Raw genomic sequence first — 22,782 nt, forward strand, 5'->3', positions numbered from 1 at the left:
CTAATCCTAACCTACCTCGCATGGTTGTTGCAAGGATAAAATGGGAAGGAGTAGAACCATGTTTGTTTGCCACCTTAAGCTTCTTAGAGGAAAAAGGACGGGATATAAGCATAGTAGATTATTTACTCTGGTAATAAGCCATTTGCAGGGAGGCGGCACAAAAGTTGGCCTTTGTGGTTGGTGGGCAGGCATGGGGAAGAGGCAGGCAAAAGGCAAGCTGTAAGACACATCTGCTCTGTGGTGCACTGTCTTTACCCTGACCTCTTTACACAACCCGAGATGTGTGTTGTCAGAGCCCACCCTATTCACAGAACCATATAGAATTGGAAGTGACCTTAAGGGTCATCTAGTCCAACCCCCTGCAATACAGGAATCTTGTCTGACACGGGATTTGAACCCACAACCTTGGGATTGAGAGTCTCATGCTCTGCCAACTGGACTGTGATTGCAATTGGTTCTAACTGCTTTCAAGTTTGAATTATTGCAACCCACCCTGGGACTTGCTGGTGAACGGCAGGCAATAAATTCAATGATGTTTGTGAGGAGGAGGAGGAGGAGGAGGAGGAGGAAGAAGACTGCTGAAATTCGTTTCAAAGCTCAGTTTAATAAAAGAGAACGTAAATTATTCTGCGATTTGAAATTGTAATACAAAATGCGGAAGAGGTTCGGGGTCCAGATGCATTATTTAGCTGTCCAGGCTATGAATGGGTGCTATGGGGCAGCATCAGAATCAAAGAAGACAAAAGCAAGGCGGCGGCGGGGGGGGATACACACCCCATCACCCCTAAAATCCCCAAGCTGTTCCATTTACCAAAACAGGACTGTTCAACCTGAGCCCTTGCATCGACAGTGTAAATAGGTTTATTTACAAAGCACAGCAACAGTTCAGAGGTGATTCTGCCCTCTGGAAAGACCACAAGCTCCCTCCCATATGCTCACCAACTGGAAGAAAGTGACATTTAAAATTAAGGGGTGGACTCTGTGGTGGTCTTGCAGACCTCAGACCTACTTATTCCCTGTGCCAAAATAGCCAGAGAGACTTTTTCTCATGAAAAGTCACTTACAGGAAGTGTATGTGGGGAGCCTTATTCACAGTCTCTCAGTTACCCCACACATTTACCAGTGCGTTTTTTGTTTCTATCAAAGCCTAGAAAGCCTGTCCTGACTGGCGAATCTGATGCATGACAGCAACCATCATACAACGAGAAAACCCTGATGGGAACTGAGGAGAATTCAGATGTGTTTTTAAATAAAGCTTCCCCTTCTTCCCCTTGAAGCCCAAGGTACTACTAGGCCCAATCACCCCACAGGAGTCCACCTTGGTGAAAATGGATTCAGGGGAAGAAGCCAGAATTCTGAGGCATCCCACCAGCAGCTGAAAGGCCCAAAGTGCCCATCTTGTAAGCCTGTGTGAGAAGGGACAGGCTGGGATGAGAGGCCTCGGTTACTCTCATTGTGCTTTCTTCATTTTCTTCTTCTCCGATTTCACTACCGCGTCGTGAGCTTTCCGTTTCTCTGCTAGTTTGTTAGCCTGAGAGGGGAGGGAAAAATAAAATGCATTAGTTCATGTTTCAAAAATCCAACTTTTTTTTGACACATGTGGTATATATACAGCAGGGGCTGCCGACTTTTTTGGGGTCAGTGGGCCCATTTGGAATTTTGGGAAAGGGCTGTGGGTGCCAGTCACAAAATGGCTGATGTGTATGTGGGGGGAGTGTAGTGTAAAATAAAATGGCTGCCACATCTAGAAAGGCAAGAAAAGAGACAGGAAAACCAAATTCCATGAGCACGGCCACCCATTCCTCTATGTGAGGGGGAAGTCACCTACATTAGCCACGCCTGCACTGGCTCAGAGAGAAGCTATTTGCAGCTCTCCTCTGTTCAAAATGGAAGGGAGGGAGTGTGTCCAATTCTGACACCCAGTGAAATGTGGGCATGTTTAAAGAGGTGCGTTCAGCACAGCAGATGCCAAGTCAGTGCAAACAGAAACTGAGCAGGAACTGCATTTTGTGCATTGTGGAATTCTGATATCTTTCCCAGCTACTATAGGAGGCACTGAGGGGCAGCCTCTGTGTATATCACGAGCAATTTCACTGAGCAAACACCCCTTTGCAGGCCATCGTCCTCTGTTAGTATGGGTGCTGTGCACCCGAATGCTTGGATTGGAACTCTCAAGCCAAGAAGACCTCGAGATTCAGGTTAATTTCTCGCAGAAGTGAAAGAGTAGGGGACATAGCGAGATTCTTGCAGCAACACTGCACTTTGAGTCACAGAGAGTGACATACAGTTCATTAATTCTATGAACCAATGAATCTGCTCTCCAAAAGCAGCCCCATATTGACCCTATACACTGTTGCTCAAGTCCCCCCTTTCTCCCCCCCCCCCAATGACATGTTAGGTCAATGCTTGAATTTTCAGCATCAGACAAAATAAAGCAACCTTGGCCAACCTAGTGCTTTCCAGATGTCTTGGACTACAGATCCCATCAGCCCCAGCCAGCAGTTGTGATGGGAGTTGTAGTCCAAAACATCTGGAAGGCAACAGATTGGTCAAGTCTGGATTAAAGCGTGTGTTGTGTTTCTTCTGAAGTTGTCCCACAATCAAACAAAACTCACTGCTACTTAATCAAATGCAAACAACCAGGCTCTGGGCTCCCCAACCTGCTGCACCGCCAATGAAAACAAATATATGAATAGATAACAAAACTAACCACGTGATGCTGAAACAAAACTCCATACACACACTATGCAACAGAAGGAAACAACACTACCCCCTTCTCTCCCCACCCCCCAAAACTCACAATGCCTAGGATAGCAATGACTCACACCAAATGTAACCGACTATGAAAAAGACTCTATGAACTAAAAACAGGAGACGCTATATGGAGCACTGTTGGCCATGAAAATCTTTCAATAAAACCAATCTAAAGAAAGAAAAGTATGTGGCGCATTCCACAAACTTAAGATCAGGAAAGTTTTGTGTAGTGAGCACCAACCTTCCATCACTTCACTGCCTGTGTGGGGAATATTTGGTCCTCCAGTTGCTGCTGGACTACAATTCCCATCATTCCTGGTCATTGGTCGCGCTTGCTGGGGCTAACAGGAGTTGTAGTTCAATAACCTCTGGCAGGCCAAAGGTTTTCTATGCCTGCTCTATTGAATGCCAGACATTGCAGAGGGAGAGCTAAGAATGCCTCAGCTAATACAGTGGTACCTCGGGTTAAGTACTTAATTCGAACCTGAAACTGTTCTTAACCTGAAGCACCACTTTAGCTAATGGGGCCTCCTGCAGCTGCCATGCCGCCGGAACACGATTTCTGTTCTCATCCTGAAGCAAAGTTCTTAACCTGAAGCACTATTTCTGGGTTAGCGGAGGCTGTAACCTGAAGCGTATGTAACCTGAAGTGTATGTAACCCGAGGTACCACTGTACCTACAAACGCACATTGGCAGAAGCAGAGGACAATGTGGCCCTGCACACATACAAGCCGCTTCTCTTCTTGCAATGGCAGTGCTGGATGCGTGACTCATAGGATATTGCTGCAGCCGAGTTCAATGTTTATTTTGTAATGTTTAAGGAAGGCGGGGTGTGTGTGAGTTGTGATAAGAAGATCCCAACAAAGAGGCTACTCTGGAATGGTAATCTTGGATTTGCCAATACTATTTATAACTTGAAATTAACAACAAACGCTAGTGACTGCCTCTTTTGTAAGTTTAAAAATGATCTCGAAAAATAAAACAAATCCAGCCTGTCTTCCTCCTGTGCCTCGCAAGAGCTGTATGTGTGGAAACAAGGAGGGTTAGCTTTTTACAGCCTAGAGTCGAGCATCGCTAATGCGGCTGTAGCCAAGACAGTGCCTTTCTGGATGTTGCTTGACTACAACTCCCATCATCCCTGTCCATTGGCTATGGTGGGGCTGATAGGAGTTGCAGTCCAACAGCATATGGAGGTCACCATCTTGGCTACTCCTGTGCTTATGTCTGTAGATCAAATTGCTGTTCAAAGCACATGACTCACTTGAAGAAAGGGGGGAAATCTTGGACTGCATCCAACAAATTGCTGTAATCCTGTTTGGGCTATAGCTCAGTAACAGGATATCTGCTTTGCACACAAAAAGGTCCCAGGTTCAACCCAAGAAATCTCCAGGTAGGACCGTGGAAGATTCTGTCTGAACCTTTGGAGAGATGCTTCCCACCAGTGCCGACAATACTGAGCAACATGGAACCATGTTCTGACTCAGTGTACGGCAGCTTCCTATGTCCCTATTTAAATCAGTCTTTAATTTGTAACACGAGGACAGGAATCTTACTTCATTTTAGGGAAGGGCTGTTGTGCGGTGGTAGAGTATGTTCTCTGCATGCAAAAGATATCAGGTTCATTCCACCAGCATCTCCAGGTAGGGCTTAGGAGACCCATTTGCTGCTGGTGTAGACAATACTGCAATGTGCTCTACGTGGGGCTACCTTTGAAAGTGACTTGGAAACTACAACTAATCCAGAATGCGGCAGCTAGGCTGGTGACCGGGAGTGGCCACCAAGACCATATTATGCCGGTCCTGAAAGACCTACAATGGCTCTCAGTACGTTTCAGTGTTGGTGCTGACCTTTACAGCCCTAAACGTCCTCGGCCCTGTATAACTGAAGGAGTGTCTCCACCCCCATCGTTCGGCCCGGACTCTGAGGCCCAGCGCTGAGGGCTTTCTGGCAGTTCCTTTACTGCGAGAAGCAAAGTTACAGGGAACCAGGCAGAGGGCCTACTCGGTAGTGGTGCCTGCCCTGTGGAGCGCCCTTCCATCAAATGTCAAGGAAATAAGCAACTATCTGAAGGAAATAAACAACTATCTGAAGGCTTCCCTGTTTAGGGAAGTTTTTAATGCTTGATGTTTTATCATATTATTAATAGTCTGTTGTGAGCCACCAAGAGTGGCTTGGGGAACCCAGCCAGATGGGAAGGGTATGAATCATCATTGTCATCATAAATAATAATAATAATCAGGAAGGACCAATGGTCTGATTCGGCAGAAGACAGCATCCTATGGTCCTAAGGACTGCACAACATGACTTCCTCTGCCTTCCCTTGCCCTGTGTTACTCCCCTTGCAAAGCTGCTCCAGATTTGAGGGGCACGTGGTGGGGAGAGAAAGTCCCACAGTGCAGGTGGGAAACCTAACAGGACAACTTCGTAGGACACACCCGCAACCTTTTCCTAGGCCCAGCACAGCAAGACTGCTCAAGCCTAGGACAGGAAGGAGCGGCCCATTGTGACAATACCTCTCGGATCTTGCGCCTCTTCCCAAACATGATCTTCTGGTACAGGTACTTCTCCCGCTTCTTCATCATCATGATGGCCAAGCGCTTCTCCTCGCTCTGCTCCTCTTGCGCCAGCCGCTGCTTGTCCTCTCTCAGGACTTTACCTGCCGTCACCTTCACCGGGAGGGCCTGTGGGAGGGGGAGGAGGAAATCACAAACTCAAAAGGGCAACCCGGAGGCAGGCAAAACTTTCGGGAAACAATTGTGCCTCTCTCCCCACGTACCTTGCTCTGGGTCCTCTGCTCTTCCATCTTCTTCAGCTTCCCCTCGTCTTCTTTCTCAGAACCCTCGTCCTCGTCCTCCGAGCCTTCTGTGGCATCGTCACTCTCTTCCTGTTCTTCCGATCCGCTCTCTTCTCCTACAGGAAGGAACCACCTCGTGTTACTTTCCGTGAGCGCCACATGGGTAAGGCAGGCTTGCGAGAAGAAAGCCCCTCACCATTCACTGAATGGAACACATCAGAATGATTGTGGTGCTCATCTCGCTTTCAGGCCGAGGGAGCCGGCGTTTGTCCACAGACAGCTTTCCAGGTCATATGGCCAGCATCACTAAACCACTTCTGGCACAACAAGACACCGTGATGGAAACCAGAGCATATGGAAACACTGTTCACTTTCCTGCCACAGAAATGCCTATTTATCTACTTGCACTGGTGTGCTTTTGAACTGCTAGTTGGCAGGAGTGGGACAGAGTAACGGGAGCTCACCCCGTTGCAGGGATTTGAACTGCTGACCTACCGATCAGCAAGTCCAAGAGGCTCAGACCGCAGGAACAGTATTCTTCAGCCACCAAATTTATGGGTAAAGAGAAACGCTTTCAAATTCCTCCTGAAAGTTAATAATGATGACAACAGGTGTGTCTCACTAGGGAGGGAATTCCGCAACTAGGGAACTACCAATTAAAAGGCCCTGTCAGGGATCAATGCCAATCAGGCAGCCCCCAGTGGCACTGATTTTTAAGCTTGGGGGATTCTCAGATGTTGTGGAACTGTCCCCCCCCCCCATAACACTGACTAAGCAACTGGGGATTATGGGAGTTGCAGTCTAATATTGACAGGCGACCCAAGTCTGAAGAACCATGGGCCCCGGTTCACGGAGCATCGCGTTACCTGGCTCGTCACCTCTCTGCAAGGCTAGCAGTTTCAGCTTCTCTGGTGGGATGTAGTCCCCTTCCTTCTCAGTCACGAACGGTGAGAGGTGAGGAGGCAGCAGGACGCCGAGGAAGTAATCTGCCACCGGAAGGCACAGCTTGGCATTGACTGAATCGAAGACCCACTGCGGCTGGATGTAATACCTGGGGAGAAACACAAGCCCAGTCTCTCAAAAACCAGAATGGACAAGTGATCTAGAACCGGGTGGAATCTGAAACCCGTGATCTTGCTCTGAATCTCCAAGCCTTTATCCCAGAGGTAGCCAACCTGAGGCTCTCCAGATGTTGTCAGACTACAGTTCCCATCATCCCTGGCAGGAGGACATGCTGCCTGGGGCTGATGGGAGTTGTAGTCCCGACCAAGAGACTGCTGCACTCACCTGCCTATCACTTGCTTTTCCAGACCAGGCCGGTCGACGATTTGATGGGTGATGGTTGGGTCCGTCACGTCATAGGTAGCGCCAATGCAAACAGACTTGTCCCAGGACACTTGGCCCCCAAAGCACCTGCCAGAAAGGTGACGATGACACACACCCTCTTGAACCAATCAAACAGAAAGACCAAACCCTACAGCACAAACCCAACCATGCCTGCTCAGAAGTGAGTCCTACTGAATTGGTTGCCAGTCTGTTTCTATACACAATTCAACAGAGGTTCAGTTCCGAGGGCCTTCTGGCGGTTCCCTCACTGTGAGATGTGAAGCTACAGGGAAGCAGGCGGAGGGCCTTCTCAGTAGTGGTGCCCTCCCATCAGATGTCAAGGAGAGAAACAGCTATTTGACTTTTAGAAGACGTCTGAAGGCAGCCCTGTTCAGGGAAGATTTTCATGGTTGATGCTATTTTGTGTTTATAATACTTTGTTGGGAGCAGCCCAGAGAGGCTCTGGCAACCCAGGAAGATGGGCAGCACATAAATAATAGAATTATTGTTCTTCTTATTATTATTTTAAAAAAGGTAAAGGTAAAGGACCCCTGACAATTATGTCCAGTTGCAGATGACTCTTGGGTTGTGGCGCTCATCTCGCTTTACAGGCCGAGGGAGCCAGCATTTGCCTGCAGACAGTTTTTCCGGATCATATGGCCAGCATGACTAGGCTGTTTCTGGCGTAACAGAACACCAAAACCAGAGCAGCGCATGGAAACACCGTTTACCTTCCCGCCGGAGTGGTACCTATTTATCTACATGCACTTTTTGGCGTGCTTTCAAACTGCTAGGTTGGCAGGGCTGGGACCGAGCAACGGGAGCTCACCCTATTGTAGGGATTCGAACTGCAGACCTTCTGATCGGCAAGCCCAAGAGGCTCAGTGGTTTAGATCACAGCACCACCCGTGTCCCATGTCTTATTATTACTTCTTTAAAGCCCTAAATGCCTAAGGCCCCAAATATCAGAAAGGCTGCCTCCTTCCCTATGGGCTTCCTTGGGTGTTAAGATCAGCAGAGCAGGCCCTCTTGGCAGTTCACCCACTCTCAGAAGCTGGGGTGAAGTTGGCATGGGAAAGGGCATTTTCTGTGGCGGTCCCCCAGTTATGGAACTCCCTCCTGACAAATGTACAGCTGGCACCTTGAATGTACAGGCTTAGCCGCATGCATAAGATCTATCTCTTTACCCTGGCATTTGACACTGGAGGTGTGTGCTTTCAGGACCCACTTTATTCCTGTGATCACGATTTGTTTTAAACTCCTTTTAAAGGTTGCATTTTAAATTGCTGCGACCTGCCCTGGGACTTTTGGCTGAAGGGCAGGCAATAAAACAAATGAATTACAGTGGTGCCTCGCAAGACGAAAAGAATCCGTTCCGCGAGTCTCTTCGTCTTGCGGTTTTTTCGTCTTGCGAAGCAAGCCCATTAGCGGCTTAGCGGATTAGCGCTATTAGCGGCTTAGCGATCAGCTGATAAGCGGCTTAGCGGATCAGCTGTTAAGCGGCTTAGCGGATCAGCTGATAAGCGGCTTAGCGGATCAGCTGTTAGGCGGCTTAGCGGATCAGCTGTTAAGCGGCTTAGCTGTCAAGTGGCTTAGCGGATCAGCTGATAAGCGGCTTAGCGGATCAGCTGATAAGCGGCTTAGCGGCTTGGGAAAAAGGGAGGGGGGGGGGAGGAAAAAAACCCTGCAGGAACTCGCAAGACATTTTCGTCTTGCGAAGCAAGCCCATAGGAAATTCGTTTTGCGAAGCACCTCCAAAACGGAAAACCCTTTCATCTAGCAGGTTTTCCGTCTTGCGAGGCATTCGTCTTGCGGGGCACCACTGTATTGGAATAACTCAATGGGGCTTACCTCCAGGTAAGTGGGGCCAGGGCTGCAGTCTTAGCCCTTAAGCCTGGAATGAGGCCAGGGTTTGGGGTCCTTGCGTGTAGACTCCCCTCCTCTCCCCACCCCAATAGGGCCACCAAAATCCAGCCAAACTACCAAGGCCTGGGATGCACCTGGCAAAATCCCCAGAGCCAAAAGCCCAAGGCAGAGCGACGGTGCTACATACCGGATGATGAAAGCCAGAGGCTCCCTGGGCACCTCCCTGTTGAGGAAGAAGCGAAGACCTTCAAAGAGCCTCTTCTGCTTCTCCAGGGCCTCCTGCTCCTTTTTCCGGGCCTCCTCTTGCTCTGCACTCTCCTGGTGTAGTGGGGGAGAAAGGCACAGTGAGGTCCCTTCTAGGCCAAGCTTCCCAAACTCGGTGCCCTCCATACGTTTTTGGACTATGACTCCCATCAGCCTTGGGAGTTAGAGCACAAAGCACCCGGGGGCATCAGGTTAGGAAGATCTGGGGTGACTTCTTCGTTAACCTGAGGCGAGCTCACGAGAGCTCTCCCATCTCAGGTACCCACCACCACGGCTAAGGAAAGCTACAGTCCAAGAGAAGCCCCTCCAACTTCTGGGCTTGCCCTCCCAGCCCCTCTGAAATGGGCTGGAGCGGCGACTTCTGCTGCGTGGCTTCATTGTTCCCACGAAGGGCCAGTGCCCCATTCTCAGCAGGCCACAGTTACAGGTGGTGGGGGTTTTTTCGGTGGGATGGGTGGATCTGTGGAGGCCCTCCCCTACTCTAGAACTCCGGGCAGAACTTACTTCCTCCACGGGGAACTCATCCACGACTGCATCGTCCTCCGGGTCAGGTGCCACCACTCGGGCCAGGCTGGCGCTGAGAGCCGACAGTTTCTGAGGGGGAAAAGATGTCCAGCAATTAACAGATACAGGGGTACCTCAGGTTAAAGATGCTTCAGGTTACAGACTCCGCTAACCCAGAAATAGTACCTCAGGTTAAGAACTTTGCTTCAGGATGAGAACAGAAATTGCGTGGCGGCAGTGGAAGGCCTCATTAGCTAAAATGGTACCTCAGGTTAAGAACAGTTTCAGGTTAAGAACGGACCTCCAGAACGAATTAAGTTCTTAACCCAAGGTACCACTGTACTTAATTGTGTCACCGGATGCAGATGAAATAGAAGCAGAGGTGGTTGGAACAATCATTTGGGACAGGACGTAAAGCAGAATTGGAGAGTGGCCAACAGGGCCAGGAAATCACAGGTTTTGAGGAAATAGTAGTAGTAGTAGTAGTAGCAATCAATCAATCATCATCATCTATTTATATGCCGTCCATCTGACTGGGTTGCCCCTGGCACTCTGCACAGCCTCCAACAAATAGTAAAAACAGAATACGATATCAAACACTAAAAACTTCACTCAACACCTATCCAGAACTCTCTCCAGGCCTGACCCTGTTCCATATGCCCTGAACTGTGATAATGCCTCTTATGCATTTGCCTGGATGGGCCTCCGACTTTTGGATGGCTGGAATGTAGTCCACTGTGCAAGGGTCAAAAAAGGCACCCATTGCTCCACCCACTTCTGCCTCTGGCCCCACCCACCACTGACGTTTGGCCCCTGGAAGGTTACCCACAAGGGAGTGAGGCTCTCAGGATGGAAAAAAGGTTCCTACCCTTTGTGTGCATTTGTGACACTGCACAACACCAAGTGCTTGGAAACTTTTCCAGCCCGGGGAACTTTTTCCATCCTGTAATGTAAACACTGGTCTTCAATTGGTGGGCCGTTGCCTGATCCAAGGTGGGTCAAAACAGAAGCCCTGCTGTCGTGCAAATATATGGGAAAAGGTTCCCTGTATTGGGGAAGTTTTTCATTTTTGACTTTTTAAATGTTCGAAGCCGCCCAGAGTGGCTGGGGCAACCCAGCCAGATGGGCAGGTTGTAAATAATAAAAAGTTATTGTTGTTATTATTAAATGGTTAAGAAACAGGTCCCCAGATGCATGTCCAGGGTAAAAGGGGGTCCTGGGTCTGAAAAGGCTGAAGATAACCTGGCTCAGAAGGTTAGTTTCCACACACAAACACTCTGTATCCTCTTTGCAGGCAAGTGAGAGGCATGGTCGGAGTTCAAGGACGCATCCCAGCCAAACAAAACACACTCTAGGAGGGAAAGAAGCAGGGCTGTTGTGCGTGGCCTGGAGAGCGTCTCAAGGACCAGGTTGGAGCGTATCCTGGAGGCCCACATTTGCCCTCCATCCAGACTACTGTTCCCCAGACAGCTGATTCTTTGGGACTCCTGCCCACTCACCTCCAGGTAGCTCTCAGAGTCCAAGGCATACACCTCCCCATCCTCTGGTGTCAGCTCTGACAGGGACTGGCCTTCAATCTGAAAGACACACAGATGCAGGGATGACCTCCTTCCTCAGAATCAGTTTAACAAGAGAACAGTCCTGCTGGCTGGCAGCTCCAAGTCCATTTTCTGCCTGTAACCCTCCTTGACCCCGCCCAGGCATGGTGGTGATTGGAGGACAGCCATCTCTCTCTCTCTCTCTCTCTCTCTCACACACACACACACACACACACACAACAGATTTTGGTCTGCTGAGACGTGGGACGGGGCCTTTTCATGAGTGGCACCCAGCATGACCCTCAAAATTGCCTGATCTTTCTCTCTCCCCATCCCTTCTGTGCTTTTGTGACCAGTTCATTTTTCAAGTTTTTGGTCATTCCTTTTAAAGTGACAGGTCTGCTGCTTTAAAATCAAGGTGGTCCAACGTGATGACGGCCGAATCAAAACTTGATGCCCCCGCACTGCCTTCCCAAAGCCAAGTGAGCAAGATGCATGACTTGGGGAAGGAGGCACGAGGGCTCTGACAGGGTCCTAGAGCCCTCACCTCCTTCCCAAAGCCTAGGTAGCACTCTTCAAGCTTTGGGAGGAGGTGTGAGAGCTCTAGGACCCTGCCTGAGCCTTGCATCTCCTTCCCAAAGCCCAGAGCCTCGCTTAGCCAGCTCTGGGAAGGCAGCATCAAATTTTGGCCTCACTCCTCACCCCCACCCCCTCCACTTGGCAAGGCAGTGCATGGCCCACAGGTTCCATGTCAAAGTACTCTTGCGGCCTACTTGATATAAATATTTTGGTTAATGAAGGAATAAAAACCCTAAGCTGACAATTGGGCACGAAGCTCACTGGGTCACCTTGGCCAAGTCGCTGCCTCTCTCAGCCTAATCTACCTCACAGGGTTCTTGCAAGGATAAATTGGGAGAGGGAGAGCTACGTACGCCAGCTTGAGTCTCAAGTCCCTGGGATTTCCCCTGCCCTCCAGTTGTTTTTCTCAATTCCACACAGTGAATTCCTCACCTTTGGAGGGTAGTGCAAGTTGATGGACTGGTAGAGGCGGAAATTAATGAAGCCCACGAGAGTGGTGTAGAACTCCGTGAAGGTGGCCATGACTCTGTAGTCCACGTCTGTCGGGTGCTGGGAGGAAAGAGGGGTGCCGATTAAGCCACTGTAACACACACACACACAAACACACCCTTTTCAAAACACTCAGTTCTACTTCCATGTAGAAGTTTTCTATAGTAACATCTTCACTTTCATAGCTTTATGCAGAGATACAGGAGGTACTCCTGCAGGAGGCAGTGATGGCCAACGACTTGGATGGCTTTACAAGAGTAGACACAATCATGCATAAAGCTACCAATGGCTATTAGACATGGTGATGATGCTTTGCCTCCACAGCTGAAGGCAGCAATGCTTCTGAACACCAGTTGCTGGAAACTACAGGAGGGAAGAGGCCTCTTGTGGTTAGCTGCTGCTTTTGGACTTCCCTTTGGGGCGTCTCTGTGGGTGGAGGGGTCATCATCTCCCTTTCTCTTCTCTAAGTCTAGCTGCTAGGGTTTCTCAGCCCGACTGCAACTATTCCCCTTCTGCCTCAAGCAGAATAATCTTTACAGTGGTACCTCGGGTTACATACGCTTCAGGTTACAGACTCCGCTAACCGAGAAATAGTGCTTCAGGTTAAGAACTTTGCTTCAGGATGAGAACAGAAATCGTGCTCTGGCAGCGCAGCAGCAGCAGCAGGAGGCCCCATTAGTGGTGCTTCAGGTTAAGAACAGTTTCCGGACCGCCGGAACGAATTAAGTACTTAACCCGAGGTACCACTGTATTTGCATCAGCCACTAGCCACAGCAATAAAATAAAATGTACTGAAGATAGAGGTAAAAACTTAACTATAGAAAATACATTTTGGGGGTTTACATTAAGAATCAAATAATAGATCTTATTGTAGTTGCCCCCGCTAAAAACCTTGCAGTTTTTGCTGTCACCTGATCATCTTCATCTGCTAAAAGAAAAAAACACTGTAGCAATGGTTGAGCGACCCGGCATGGACAATAATAGAGGGATAATAACCTCACTCCTCAAATCTTTATACAAGCCAGAAGCATATGAGCCACTGACCCAATACTGCCTCTCCGCAGGGACGTAAGCGTTTTTCCAGTGGAATTTTCTGAAATCGACCCTCAAGTACAGCCGAAGGGAGTATATTCAATCTTGTGAAAGTGAAAGCGCGTCTGTATTTTGGAATTGTTACCTTTTACAAGCAGGGTTCCAAAGTGTCAAAATGACTTGGTGGGAAATAAACACACCATGGACAAAATTTCCTGATTGTGGCCAGATTATTCTGTTGCTTGATATCATATAAAAGGTAAAGGTACCCCTGCCTGTACGGGCCAGTCTTGACAGACTCTAGGGTTGTGCGCCCATCTCACTCAAGAGGCCGGGGGCCAGCGCTGTCCGGAGACACTTCCGGGTCACGTGGCCAGCGTGACATCGCTGCTCTGGCGAGCCAGAGCCGCACACGGAAACGCCGTTTACCTTCCCGCTTGTAAGCGGTCCCTATTTATCTACTTGCACCCGGGGGTGCTTTCGAACTGCTAGGTTGGCAGGCGCTGGGACCGAACAACGGGAGCGCACCCCGCCGCGGGGATTCGAACCACCGACCTTTCGATCGGCAAGCCCTAGGCGCTGAGGCTTTTACCCACAGCGCCACCCGCGTCCCTTGATATCATATAGGTAAAGGTAAAGGTACCCCTGCCCATACGGGCCAGTCTTGACAGACTCTAGGGTTGTGCGCCCATCTCACTCTATAGGCCGGGGGCCAGCGCTGTCCGCAGACACTTCCGGGTCACGTGGCCAGCGTGACAAGCTGCATCTGGCGAGCCAGCGCAACACACGGAAACGCCGTTTACCTTCCCGCTAGTAAGCGGTCCCTATTTATCTACTTGCACCCGAAGGTGCTTTCGAACTGCTAGGTTGGCAGGCGCTGGGACCGAGCAACGGGAGCGCACCCTGCCGCGGGGATTCGAACCACCGACCTTTCGATCGGCAAGCCCTAGGCGCTGAGGCTTTTACCCACAGCGCCACCCGCGTCCCTTGATATCATATAGGCACTGTCTAATTAAATTATTTGCTTTATCCCCCTTCTGCCTGCTTGCCAACAGCAGGACCTGTTATCCAAGCGACCCCCTTTAACAAGGCGTGGTTGTATATGTTGCTATTATATCTGCAAGGTGCATTAAGGCATGGCCTGATGGGAAAAGCAACAGAATTAAGTTATGCAAGCCAACGGACAGGGCCAAATGTGTCCAAATAACTGGCTGCCCACCAGCTGAGCGGTGTTCCGGGGGAGTTAATTGTTAATTAAGGTCACTTCTGCAGTGCCCATTTTCTAAAGTTAATGGTTCTTCGACCCAAGGGAAGCTCAGCTGGATAACCAAGGACAAGAGGTCAACGTGGGCAAAAGGACTCAAGGACCAGGTCACGGTCTCCTAGTTCCCTTTGGGCGGCCAATGGAGACGAGGAGGTGGGCCAAGGCACAGCCAGGGCGCCATTGATTGGAGGGTTCTGGTGGCCTCACCTCAAAAAGGAGATTGAAGTGAAGGGCAAGCAAAATGATGAGCCACAGGGAGGAAGGTGGCAGCAGCAGCGTTTGGGGATTTTTGGTTTAGAGAAAAGGAAAGCAAGAGGCAAACATGACAGGAGTTCATAAAATTATGCACAGCATGGAGAAATTGGGAGGGAGAACCAAAGGAGAATGGCAACTTAAGCTGACAGAATATGCTCAGCTTGCATGCTGGCTGGGGTTGATGGGATCTGTAGTATCTGGAGGGCACCCAAATGGGAAATGCTGTCTGAAACCTTGTTTAGGAAGTCTGGCACTCCTTGCGCAAAACACAAGCTTGCTGCCTATCATTTGCAATCAGATCAGAAGAATCTTTATTTGCACCAGCCGCTTAAGTCATAGCAATAAAATAAAATGTACTGAAGACAAAATAATGTACTGATCTGATCATTTGTGACGGGCAATGAGATTTTCCTGTACTTGATTAATATTAAGGACTTTTTGTTTCATTTCGTTTTATTTATTTATTTTTAAAAAAGGTCACCTTGAAGTCAAAGTTTCCAAGGCAGCCTAACAAAGGAAACAAGATGACAGAAATCACCAAAAACAAATCAGCAGATTAAAAACTAGGAATAAAAAGAGCAAGATGAGAAAGAGCAGAAATAACATTATCCAGCAGAAAAATGATGCCAGTGTTGTTACTGGTAAATTTCCGCAAGATTTTTTTATTTATTTAAATAAAAATATTATCAATAATATTTTATTAAAATAATTTCAGTTATAGAAAATAAAGTGATGAAACAGGAAAAAAATAAAGGGAGAGATAAATAAGTGCAAAAAATAAGAAAGCTATAGTATGGCACTTAAAAATGGGGGAAAATAACCACCAAAATTGAAAGATTTATCATAGGAAGCTGTCCTATTCTGAGTATGATCCTTGGTCCTTCTAGCTTAATACTGCCTTTACTGACTGACAGCAGCTCTCTTGGCTTTCAGCAAGGGGGCATTTCCAGCCCTACTTGGAGATGCTTTTGGGGAATGAACCAGGGATCTTCTGCGTGCAAAGCAGGTGCTCTGCCGGTGAGCTATGGCCCTTCCATCCTATGATACTGAAGAGGTCAGTGCCTTTGTTTTGCAGCGAATGACCATGAGATTAACAAAACTATCCCAGGAAATCTTGCCCCAGTACTCACATTGTGGGAAAAGGCGTAGGGTGTTATCCAGGTGACAAGCTGCCCCATCACCTCCGCCTGGTAGTAGATGCCTTTGATGGACAGGAACACCTGGCAAGGGGAGGACAGAGGGTGGTTTCAGAATCAACACAGAACACAGCGGAGAAGTCCAGTGCAGGTGAAAAAAGGCCGGCCACTTCTCTGATATTGCCTTCCTCAACTTGGTGGCCTCCAGATGTTCTGGACTACGATCCCCATCAGCCCATCAGCGTTCAGCCCTGCCCAGACCTCAAATCTGCAGGCTCTGCAGCAGGAGGGGCAGGACCCTACAAGGCACTGCCTGTGACCCCGGGAAGCAAGAAGAGCCAGCTATCTCTGTTCCAGGGGCTGGAGGTCCCTATACCGGGTGCCTGGTTTCCTGGCTGTCTCTCAGACTGCTCCCCAACACTCCATCTCCAGCTAGCTGCACCTGGGTTTACTTGGGAGGAGGAGGAAGCACAGAGAAACTCCTGCCAGGATCAGCACTTGAGCAAGAAAGAAGTGGAGCCTACAGTTCCTTTATAAAGCCCCCCAGGCTGAGTTACTGCATTGCTGAAGCAATGGTTACTTTTCCAAACTCTAGATTTCCTGGCCCAGAGAAATCAGTGCTTCTTCTCTCCCCCTTGCAACACCAGAGGAAGAATCAACATTAAAAGGGAATTATCAAGCTCTGCTAGCATGGCTGTGCTCCCAAGCAGCCTCAGCATCACACAGTCACGCTTGGTGGTTCTGATGGGAGCTGTAGTCTAAAACTTCTGGTGGGCACCAGGTTGGTCAAGGCAGTGATGGAGCACTTAAGCCAGCCAGATGTTGCAGGCAGTAATTCTCATCAGCACCAGCAAGCGCAGCCCAAGGGGGCAAAAACTGTTAGTTTCTGTTTGCCACCGTGCAGTGCTTGGAGTCACAGGACTCTGTTTACATTCCAGACTGTTGGAAGTCTCACGGAAGACAGGAGACGGATGTGATGTTACTGGTTTCTTGTTCCTTTGTTTGTTCAGTTGCTCTCTGCTTTCACAGAGAGAGGATGTGTTTTCTGTCTGCGTAGTTAGTAATAAAGCATAGCGATGTAGCCATAAATCTCATCACTTCTGCGTGCTGCTTTGATTCTCTGCGTAATGGAGAGTGTGCCTGTAGCCTTATCAAAGGCTCAGGTCATTAATCACGTCAGAGGCAATTCCGGAGGAGCTCGGCTGATCGCAGTTTCAGACAAAAACATCTGGAGGGCACCAGGATGCTGAAGACCCTTCTCTCTAAGGCTACCCAGCTTGATGTGTGTTGAAATAAAGCCAACTCCTTCCTGGATCTGTAACTCCCCATAGCCTCTCACTCAGCTCACCTTGCGCAGAGAGCGCGAGCAGATGACGTAGTTGAGGAACTCCACGGTGAGGCGGCGGCACAGCTGGATCGTCTGAACGTGGCACTTGCCAGTACGCGGGAAGGTGGCGAAGAGGAAGCACATGGAAAGAGCGTCGTCAAGGTCCCGCAGGGCATCGATGAAGGTTGGGTACCTGCAAGGGGGAGGTGAAGAACAAGACCATGTAACGCACACAGCCTTAATCATCCCAGAGTGCTTTATAAACAAACGGACTATAGTCCGCTTGCCCTGTCCCCATGGGATCGGATCCCCCTTCTGCTGGGGACGAAATTGAGGATGCTGGATCAGAAGGGGAACTGCATGTAGGGCCAGCCCCAGTGGCACATCCACAGGATGAGTTCCTGGTACTGGTGCCTCTTCGGCCAGAGGGAACTGCACTCCCATCCCCTGACCCTCCTGTGCCCAGTTACTTGGATCCCCATTGTGGTTCCTCTGCAAGGTTCTCCCTTGGGCCTCCCATCTCTTACCTTTCCTTGACGATGTGGTCCAACCTATATCCGGGTTTGTTGTCCTTCAGCCGCTCCACAGTGTTCCATTGGCTCTTCCCGTACGCTTTGCGCAATTTGCGGACAAACACCTTGCGGGGAAGAAAGGTTTCAGAGACAGGCGCCCTTGCCAGCTACCAGCCGCCCAGTCTAGAATTCCCTGACCTAGTCTGCTGCCCACCAACATTATATTATCATCCTCATTGCTACAGATTTAATAATCACCTTCTTAACCACCATCTCAAGGCAAGATAATTAAAAACACGAAAACAACAAAAACATTTAAAGCGAGACTACAACCTTAACAAGGTTAGGTAAAGACTCCTTTATGCAGCTGGGAAAGCCTGGTCAAAACAAAACGTCTTCAATTGTTTCCAGAAAATGCAGTGAGCGCCAGTTGTACCTCAAGTCCCCTCTCTTGCTTCTGCAGCCCCCAATCTCTTTGTAGGTAACACATGCTGACTTTAGCTTCCCTGCCAGAAACACTAACAGCTGATAAACTTTACACTGGGCAAAACCAAGTTTGATTTCATTGGAAGGAACTGATATTCTATCACTTAATGCATCTCATTAGCAACCGGGCTCAGGATCATGTCATTAAAGGCAATGATGTGGGATGTTTCAGTGCTTTGTTTTTTCCATGGAAAATATTCAGTTGTAAAAGTTCATTTGAAACAAGGAATGAATCCCAACTTCAAATACAGTCTCAGGAACATTTGGCAGTTTCAAAATTTTCAAACTTTGTTTACTTGTTACAAGCAAAATAAATAGGCAGAATTAAATCACTCAGGATATTTCCTGATACTTAAATCCCCTAAGGAAGTTACTCTTTCAGAAACAGTAGTTTTAGTTTGCCTCGATGCCTTTTTCTTCTGCTGTTCAGTGATGTGGGTTAGCCGGGAAATTCTGAAACAGAAATTTTTCCTTTGCTGTTCAAAATTTTCTATAAAACCCAAATCGCTGAGCAGGGGGAACAAAATGGACTGCAGCTCTTGAAAGGAAATGATAACTCCCTTCCTTTAATCTGTCTCCAAAGTCAGTGCTCTAAAACTGTTGCAGGTGATATTAAATCTAATGCTTGTGATTGGCTGCAGGATCCCCCGGGATCACAATACCTTATATTCCCGGAACTTGTTGACAATGGGCTCATGTAGGAGAAATTTTATGTCTTTCAGGAGGTAGAAAGTCCTGGCAGCAGTAGATCCTTTGTTCACCTTCTTCTTATGTTTGGGCTCATGAGGGTAAATCCCTTTGAGGATGCAGAGTCGCCTGGAAAGGGCAGGGGGTGGGGAAGAGAACAGATGTCTTGTCGGTTTCCCGTTGGCCAAGTTAAGGCAACATAACGCACAATGCTATTCACTGTGAAGCTATCACAGGTCAGAACTGTTAGCAGTCACCTAAATAATGCAGACGGAGACCAGAGAGAAGAGAAAGTGATAATACTTGATTGGGTAAACTGAACAAAAACTGTGTATAACTTGAGGAGTCATAAACAGAGAGGTTCAGTCTCATTTACAAGCCTTGTTCATAGCAGAAAGATATTCAGCAACTAAAGAGAAAGAGTAAAACTTCCTTTGAAACTACACAGCCAGTCAGAACGTGAGCTCTCCTGGCAAGGATCATGCCAATCTGACTAGCTGCTGGGCAACACCACCACCCTCTAACTACAGTGGTGCCTCACAAGACGAAAAGAATCCGTTCCGCGAGTCTCTTCGTCTTGCGGTTTTTTCGTCCTGCGAAGCAAGCCCATTAGCGGCTTAGCGGATCAGCGGCTTAACGGATCAGCTGTTAAGCGGCTTAGCGGATCAGCTGATAAGCGGCTTAGCGATCAGCTGTTAAGCGGCTTAGCGGATCAGCTGTTAAGCGGCTTAGCGGATCAGCTGTTAAGCGGCTTAGCGATCAGCTGTTAAGCGGCTTAGCGGATCAGCTGATAAGCAGCTTAGCGATCAGCTGTTAAGCGGCTTAGCGGATCAGCTGATAAGCGGCTTAGTGATCAGCTGTTAAGCGGCTTAGCGGATCAGTTGTTAAGCGGCTTAGTGGATCAGCTGATAAGCGGCTTAGCGGCTTGGGAAAAAGGGGGGGAAAGGAAAAAAACCCTGCAGGAACTTGCAAGACATTTTCGTCTTGCGAAGCAAGCCCATAGGAAATTCGTTTTGCGAAGCACCTCCAAAACGGAAAACCCTTTCGTCTAGCGGGTTTTCCGTCTTGCGAGGCATTCGTCTTGCGGGGCACCACTGTAACTGTAAACAGAATTAACCCTCAGGTTATTAACTGAATAACCTGTTGTGCTTCCGACAGGATACTGCTGTCACCACCACTACAACCCAAAGCCAAGAAGTCAGTGCGACAGGGTCTGCTGTGCCTCCACCACCAACACACTGGCCCTAACTGACATAAGACTCTAAGAAAGGCCTCCTGGATCAGGCAATGGCCCATCCAGTCCAGCCTCCTGTTCTCTCTGTGGCCACCCAGATGCACCCAAAGGAAACCCACTAGCAGGACTCGAGCACCAGAGCACTCTCTCCTCAGACTGCGGAAGAGAAGAGTCATTGTGGTGAGTAGCCACGAGAGAGATGCAAACAGAGATCGTGACATGTGTGTACGCAGAGACCAACTACACCCCTGCCAGGCAGCACTGCAATACTCAAGACACTTGTGCCACACACACGTATCAAGAGGCCACGGTAAGCTGGTAAGTGATGACTCCTTTCCTTACCTGAAGTCTGGAAGGCTCAGTTGCAACTTCTTCCGGGCTTTGTTCCTGGTAATATAGTTGGTGGCAGAACCCCTCTGGTACTTTGGGATGAAAAAGAGAGACAACGCTTAATATACGTCCTTCCACGAATTAAACCCAAACAAAGAACTGAATGGCTCACAGTGAGAAATTAAGAGTATTAAATTAAAAGCAAGTGATCCTACAGTGCTGCTTTCATGCCTAGATAGTAAACAGCTAAGACAGGAACATAGGAAGCTACCTTAAGCAGAGTCAGACTGCTGGTTCATCTAGCTCAGTATTTTTGACACTGAAGGGGAGCAGCTCTCCAGGGTTTCAGGCAAGGAGTCCATCCCAGCCCTGAAATGCCAAGGATTGACATATGCCTTCTGCATACGAAGCAGATGCTCTATCAATGAGTTATGGAAGCTGCCTTATACCATCTAGTTCACTATTTGTTTGCACCAGCCTTTCTCAACCTTGGGCCCCAGATGTTATTGAACTACAACTCCCATCATCCCCAGTGAGAAGGGCCAGCAGCCAGGGATGATGGGAGTTATAGTGTCCAATAACATACGGGGACCCAAGAATGAGAAAAGCTGGTCTACACTGACTGGCAACTGCTCTTTAGGGTTTCAGGCAGGGGACATTCGCTGCCACACCTGGAGATGCTGGGGGACAAGCCTCAAACCTTCTACAGGGAATGCATATGTTCCACGGCACTTCCAACCAGAGCGGCCAATAGAGAGTGACACGAGTTGGAAGTCCAGCATCTTGAGAGCATCCCTTCGGCTACTCCTGCCCCAGGACACGGGAACATGAGAAGCTAACACATCCCGAGTCTCGCCACTGGCCCACCTAGCCCAGTAGCGTCTACACGAACTGGCAGCAGCTCCTCAGGGTCTCTCCCAATCCTATCTGGAGAGACCATCAGGCTCTGAACCCGAACCTGGGACCTTCTGCATCCTACGGCCCTGCTTCACCAGAAGGATAGTTAAAAAAAAACCCCCGCAAGCCGCAGTGTATTAGGTAGCCAGTTCCGGAAGTAACGTGTTTCCACTTTCAGACGTTACTTCGCTACACGGGAAAGCAAGCGGCATCCCCTCATGAGAGCAACGCGGTGCGCAGACTGGGCCTGCCTTAAGCCACGCGGTACCTTCTTTTTCTCCACGCCGCCCATTGCTGTCGCTGCTCCTGCCGCCCCGCCGACACTCACGTGGCGACTCTCGCAGGCCGGCCGAATTGGCTCCGCCCACTAAATGCGTCATCGCTCCTCCTCCTCAGGGTGTCCACGCGGCTGCCTGACCGGGAGCCAACGTCCTGGAGTTACTTACGCCCACCCGGCGGCGTGTCACCGGCCAAGCGAAGCGGATCATGAAGTCGCTTTGTTTCAGTCGCCACGCCGGAAGCTCTCCGAGCAGCAAAGGTTTCGAGCAGGCATAGGTTTGGGCACCTTTAAGGGAGCCTTAAGCAAGACCCTAGGTCTAGGAAGCCGACCTGGGCGACGCGGCGCATGCTGGGGGATTGGATGACTATGATAGAGGCCTAGAAATAGAAAGGCTTCCTGTGACATAAAGTCGGGTGCCTAGAGATAGGAAAAATGTAGACTGACACCCAGGGCTTAACTTTCGGTTTTTGTGTGCATGCAGGTTCAATCCCCAGTGGCGTCTCCAGGGAGGGCTGGGCATTTTCCCTGAAGAGCTGCTGCCAGCCAGTGCAGACAATACTGAGCTACAGGAACCAGTGGTCTGGCTCAGTAGAAGGGAGCTTCCTGGGTTCCTAAACTGAAGCAGCAAAGATCCCTGCTTTCCCCCCTAACTGGTTTTTAAACATGTCCAAGTCCCAGTCGCCTTCATGCAAGTCCATTGAAGGCTTTTGTATCCAGCTGCTTGCATTTAAGTGAGTGGGCCTTTTCCTGCAACGCGAGGCGGATGTTTGTCTGAAAACCCAAATCTGCCTCAGCTCCACCAACTTGCACTTTTAACACTGGACTACACTGAAGGGCTGTTGTAAGCCTCTCTTTCTCATCCACGGGCCCATCCAATCATAAATATGGGGACAATAGATAACAGAGAAAACATGCTGCCTTGGGTTTATGATACAGCAAGCAGCCTTGCACAGCTTTGGATTAAAAAAATACTTGGGAGGTTCTTTAGCTGCTTACCCACTATACCTTTTAAGCACACCTGAAGCACATACTCCCCTCAAAGTATTCTGGGCGCAGTAGTTTGTTAAAGCATGCTGAGAATTGTAACTCTGTGAGGGCTCAACTACAGTGCCCAGAATTGTTTGAGGGAAAGAATATTATGCTTCGAATGTGCGTTAAATGTACAGTGTGCCCAATTTTACAATCAGAGTACCGTACTTCAAATGAATATGCAGCCCATCAGTGATT

The 22,782-nt window shown here is 49.0% G+C and overlaps 1 protein-coding gene across 1 annotated transcript; it reads right to left on the minus strand.

Moving 5' to 3' along the window:
* Positions 1 to 584: 584 nt before the first annotated feature.
* Positions 585 to 21,698, minus strand: PES1 (pescadillo ribosomal biogenesis factor 1). Its single transcript, XM_077920458.1, has 15 exons — positions 21,544 to 21,698; positions 20,391 to 20,470; positions 18,790 to 18,943; positions 17,657 to 17,766; positions 17,151 to 17,322; positions 15,797 to 15,886; positions 12,059 to 12,175; positions 11,009 to 11,086; positions 9,510 to 9,599; positions 8,929 to 9,059; positions 6,837 to 6,962; positions 6,416 to 6,600; positions 5,532 to 5,665; positions 5,269 to 5,436; positions 585 to 1,531 (listed from the first exon to the last, which is right to left on the minus strand). The coding sequence occupies exons 1-15, from the start codon at positions 21,565 to 21,567 to the stop codon at positions 1,451 to 1,453; spliced, it is 1,740 nt and encodes a 579-aa protein (XP_077776584.1). The 5' UTR covers positions 21,568 to 21,698; the 3' UTR covers positions 585 to 1,450.
* Positions 21,699 to 22,782: the final 1,084 nt, after the last annotated feature.

This window comes from Podarcis muralis, chromosome 16 (genome assembly GCF_964188315.1).
Source record: "Podarcis muralis chromosome 16, rPodMur119.hap1.1, whole genome shotgun sequence".
In the NCBI taxonomy this organism is placed as follows: Eukaryota; Metazoa; Chordata; class Lepidosauria; order Squamata; family Lacertidae; genus Podarcis; species Podarcis muralis.

What these genes read in the sequence shown, in the direction of transcription:
- PES1 (XM_077920458.1), bottom strand. Translation starts at nt 21,567, where the DNA reads ATGGGCGGCGTGGAGAAAAAGAAG. An exon ending in GCAGAGAGGTGACGAGCCAG is followed by an intron (nt 5,666 to 6,415) that starts GTAACGCGATGC and finishes TCCTTCCTGTAG; the next exon opens with GAGAAGAGAGCGGATCGGAA. An exon ending in AGCAGAGGACCCAGAGCAAG is followed by an intron (nt 5,437 to 5,531) that starts GTACGTGGGGAG and finishes CCCCTCCCACAG; the next exon opens with GCCCTCCCGGTGAAGGTGAC.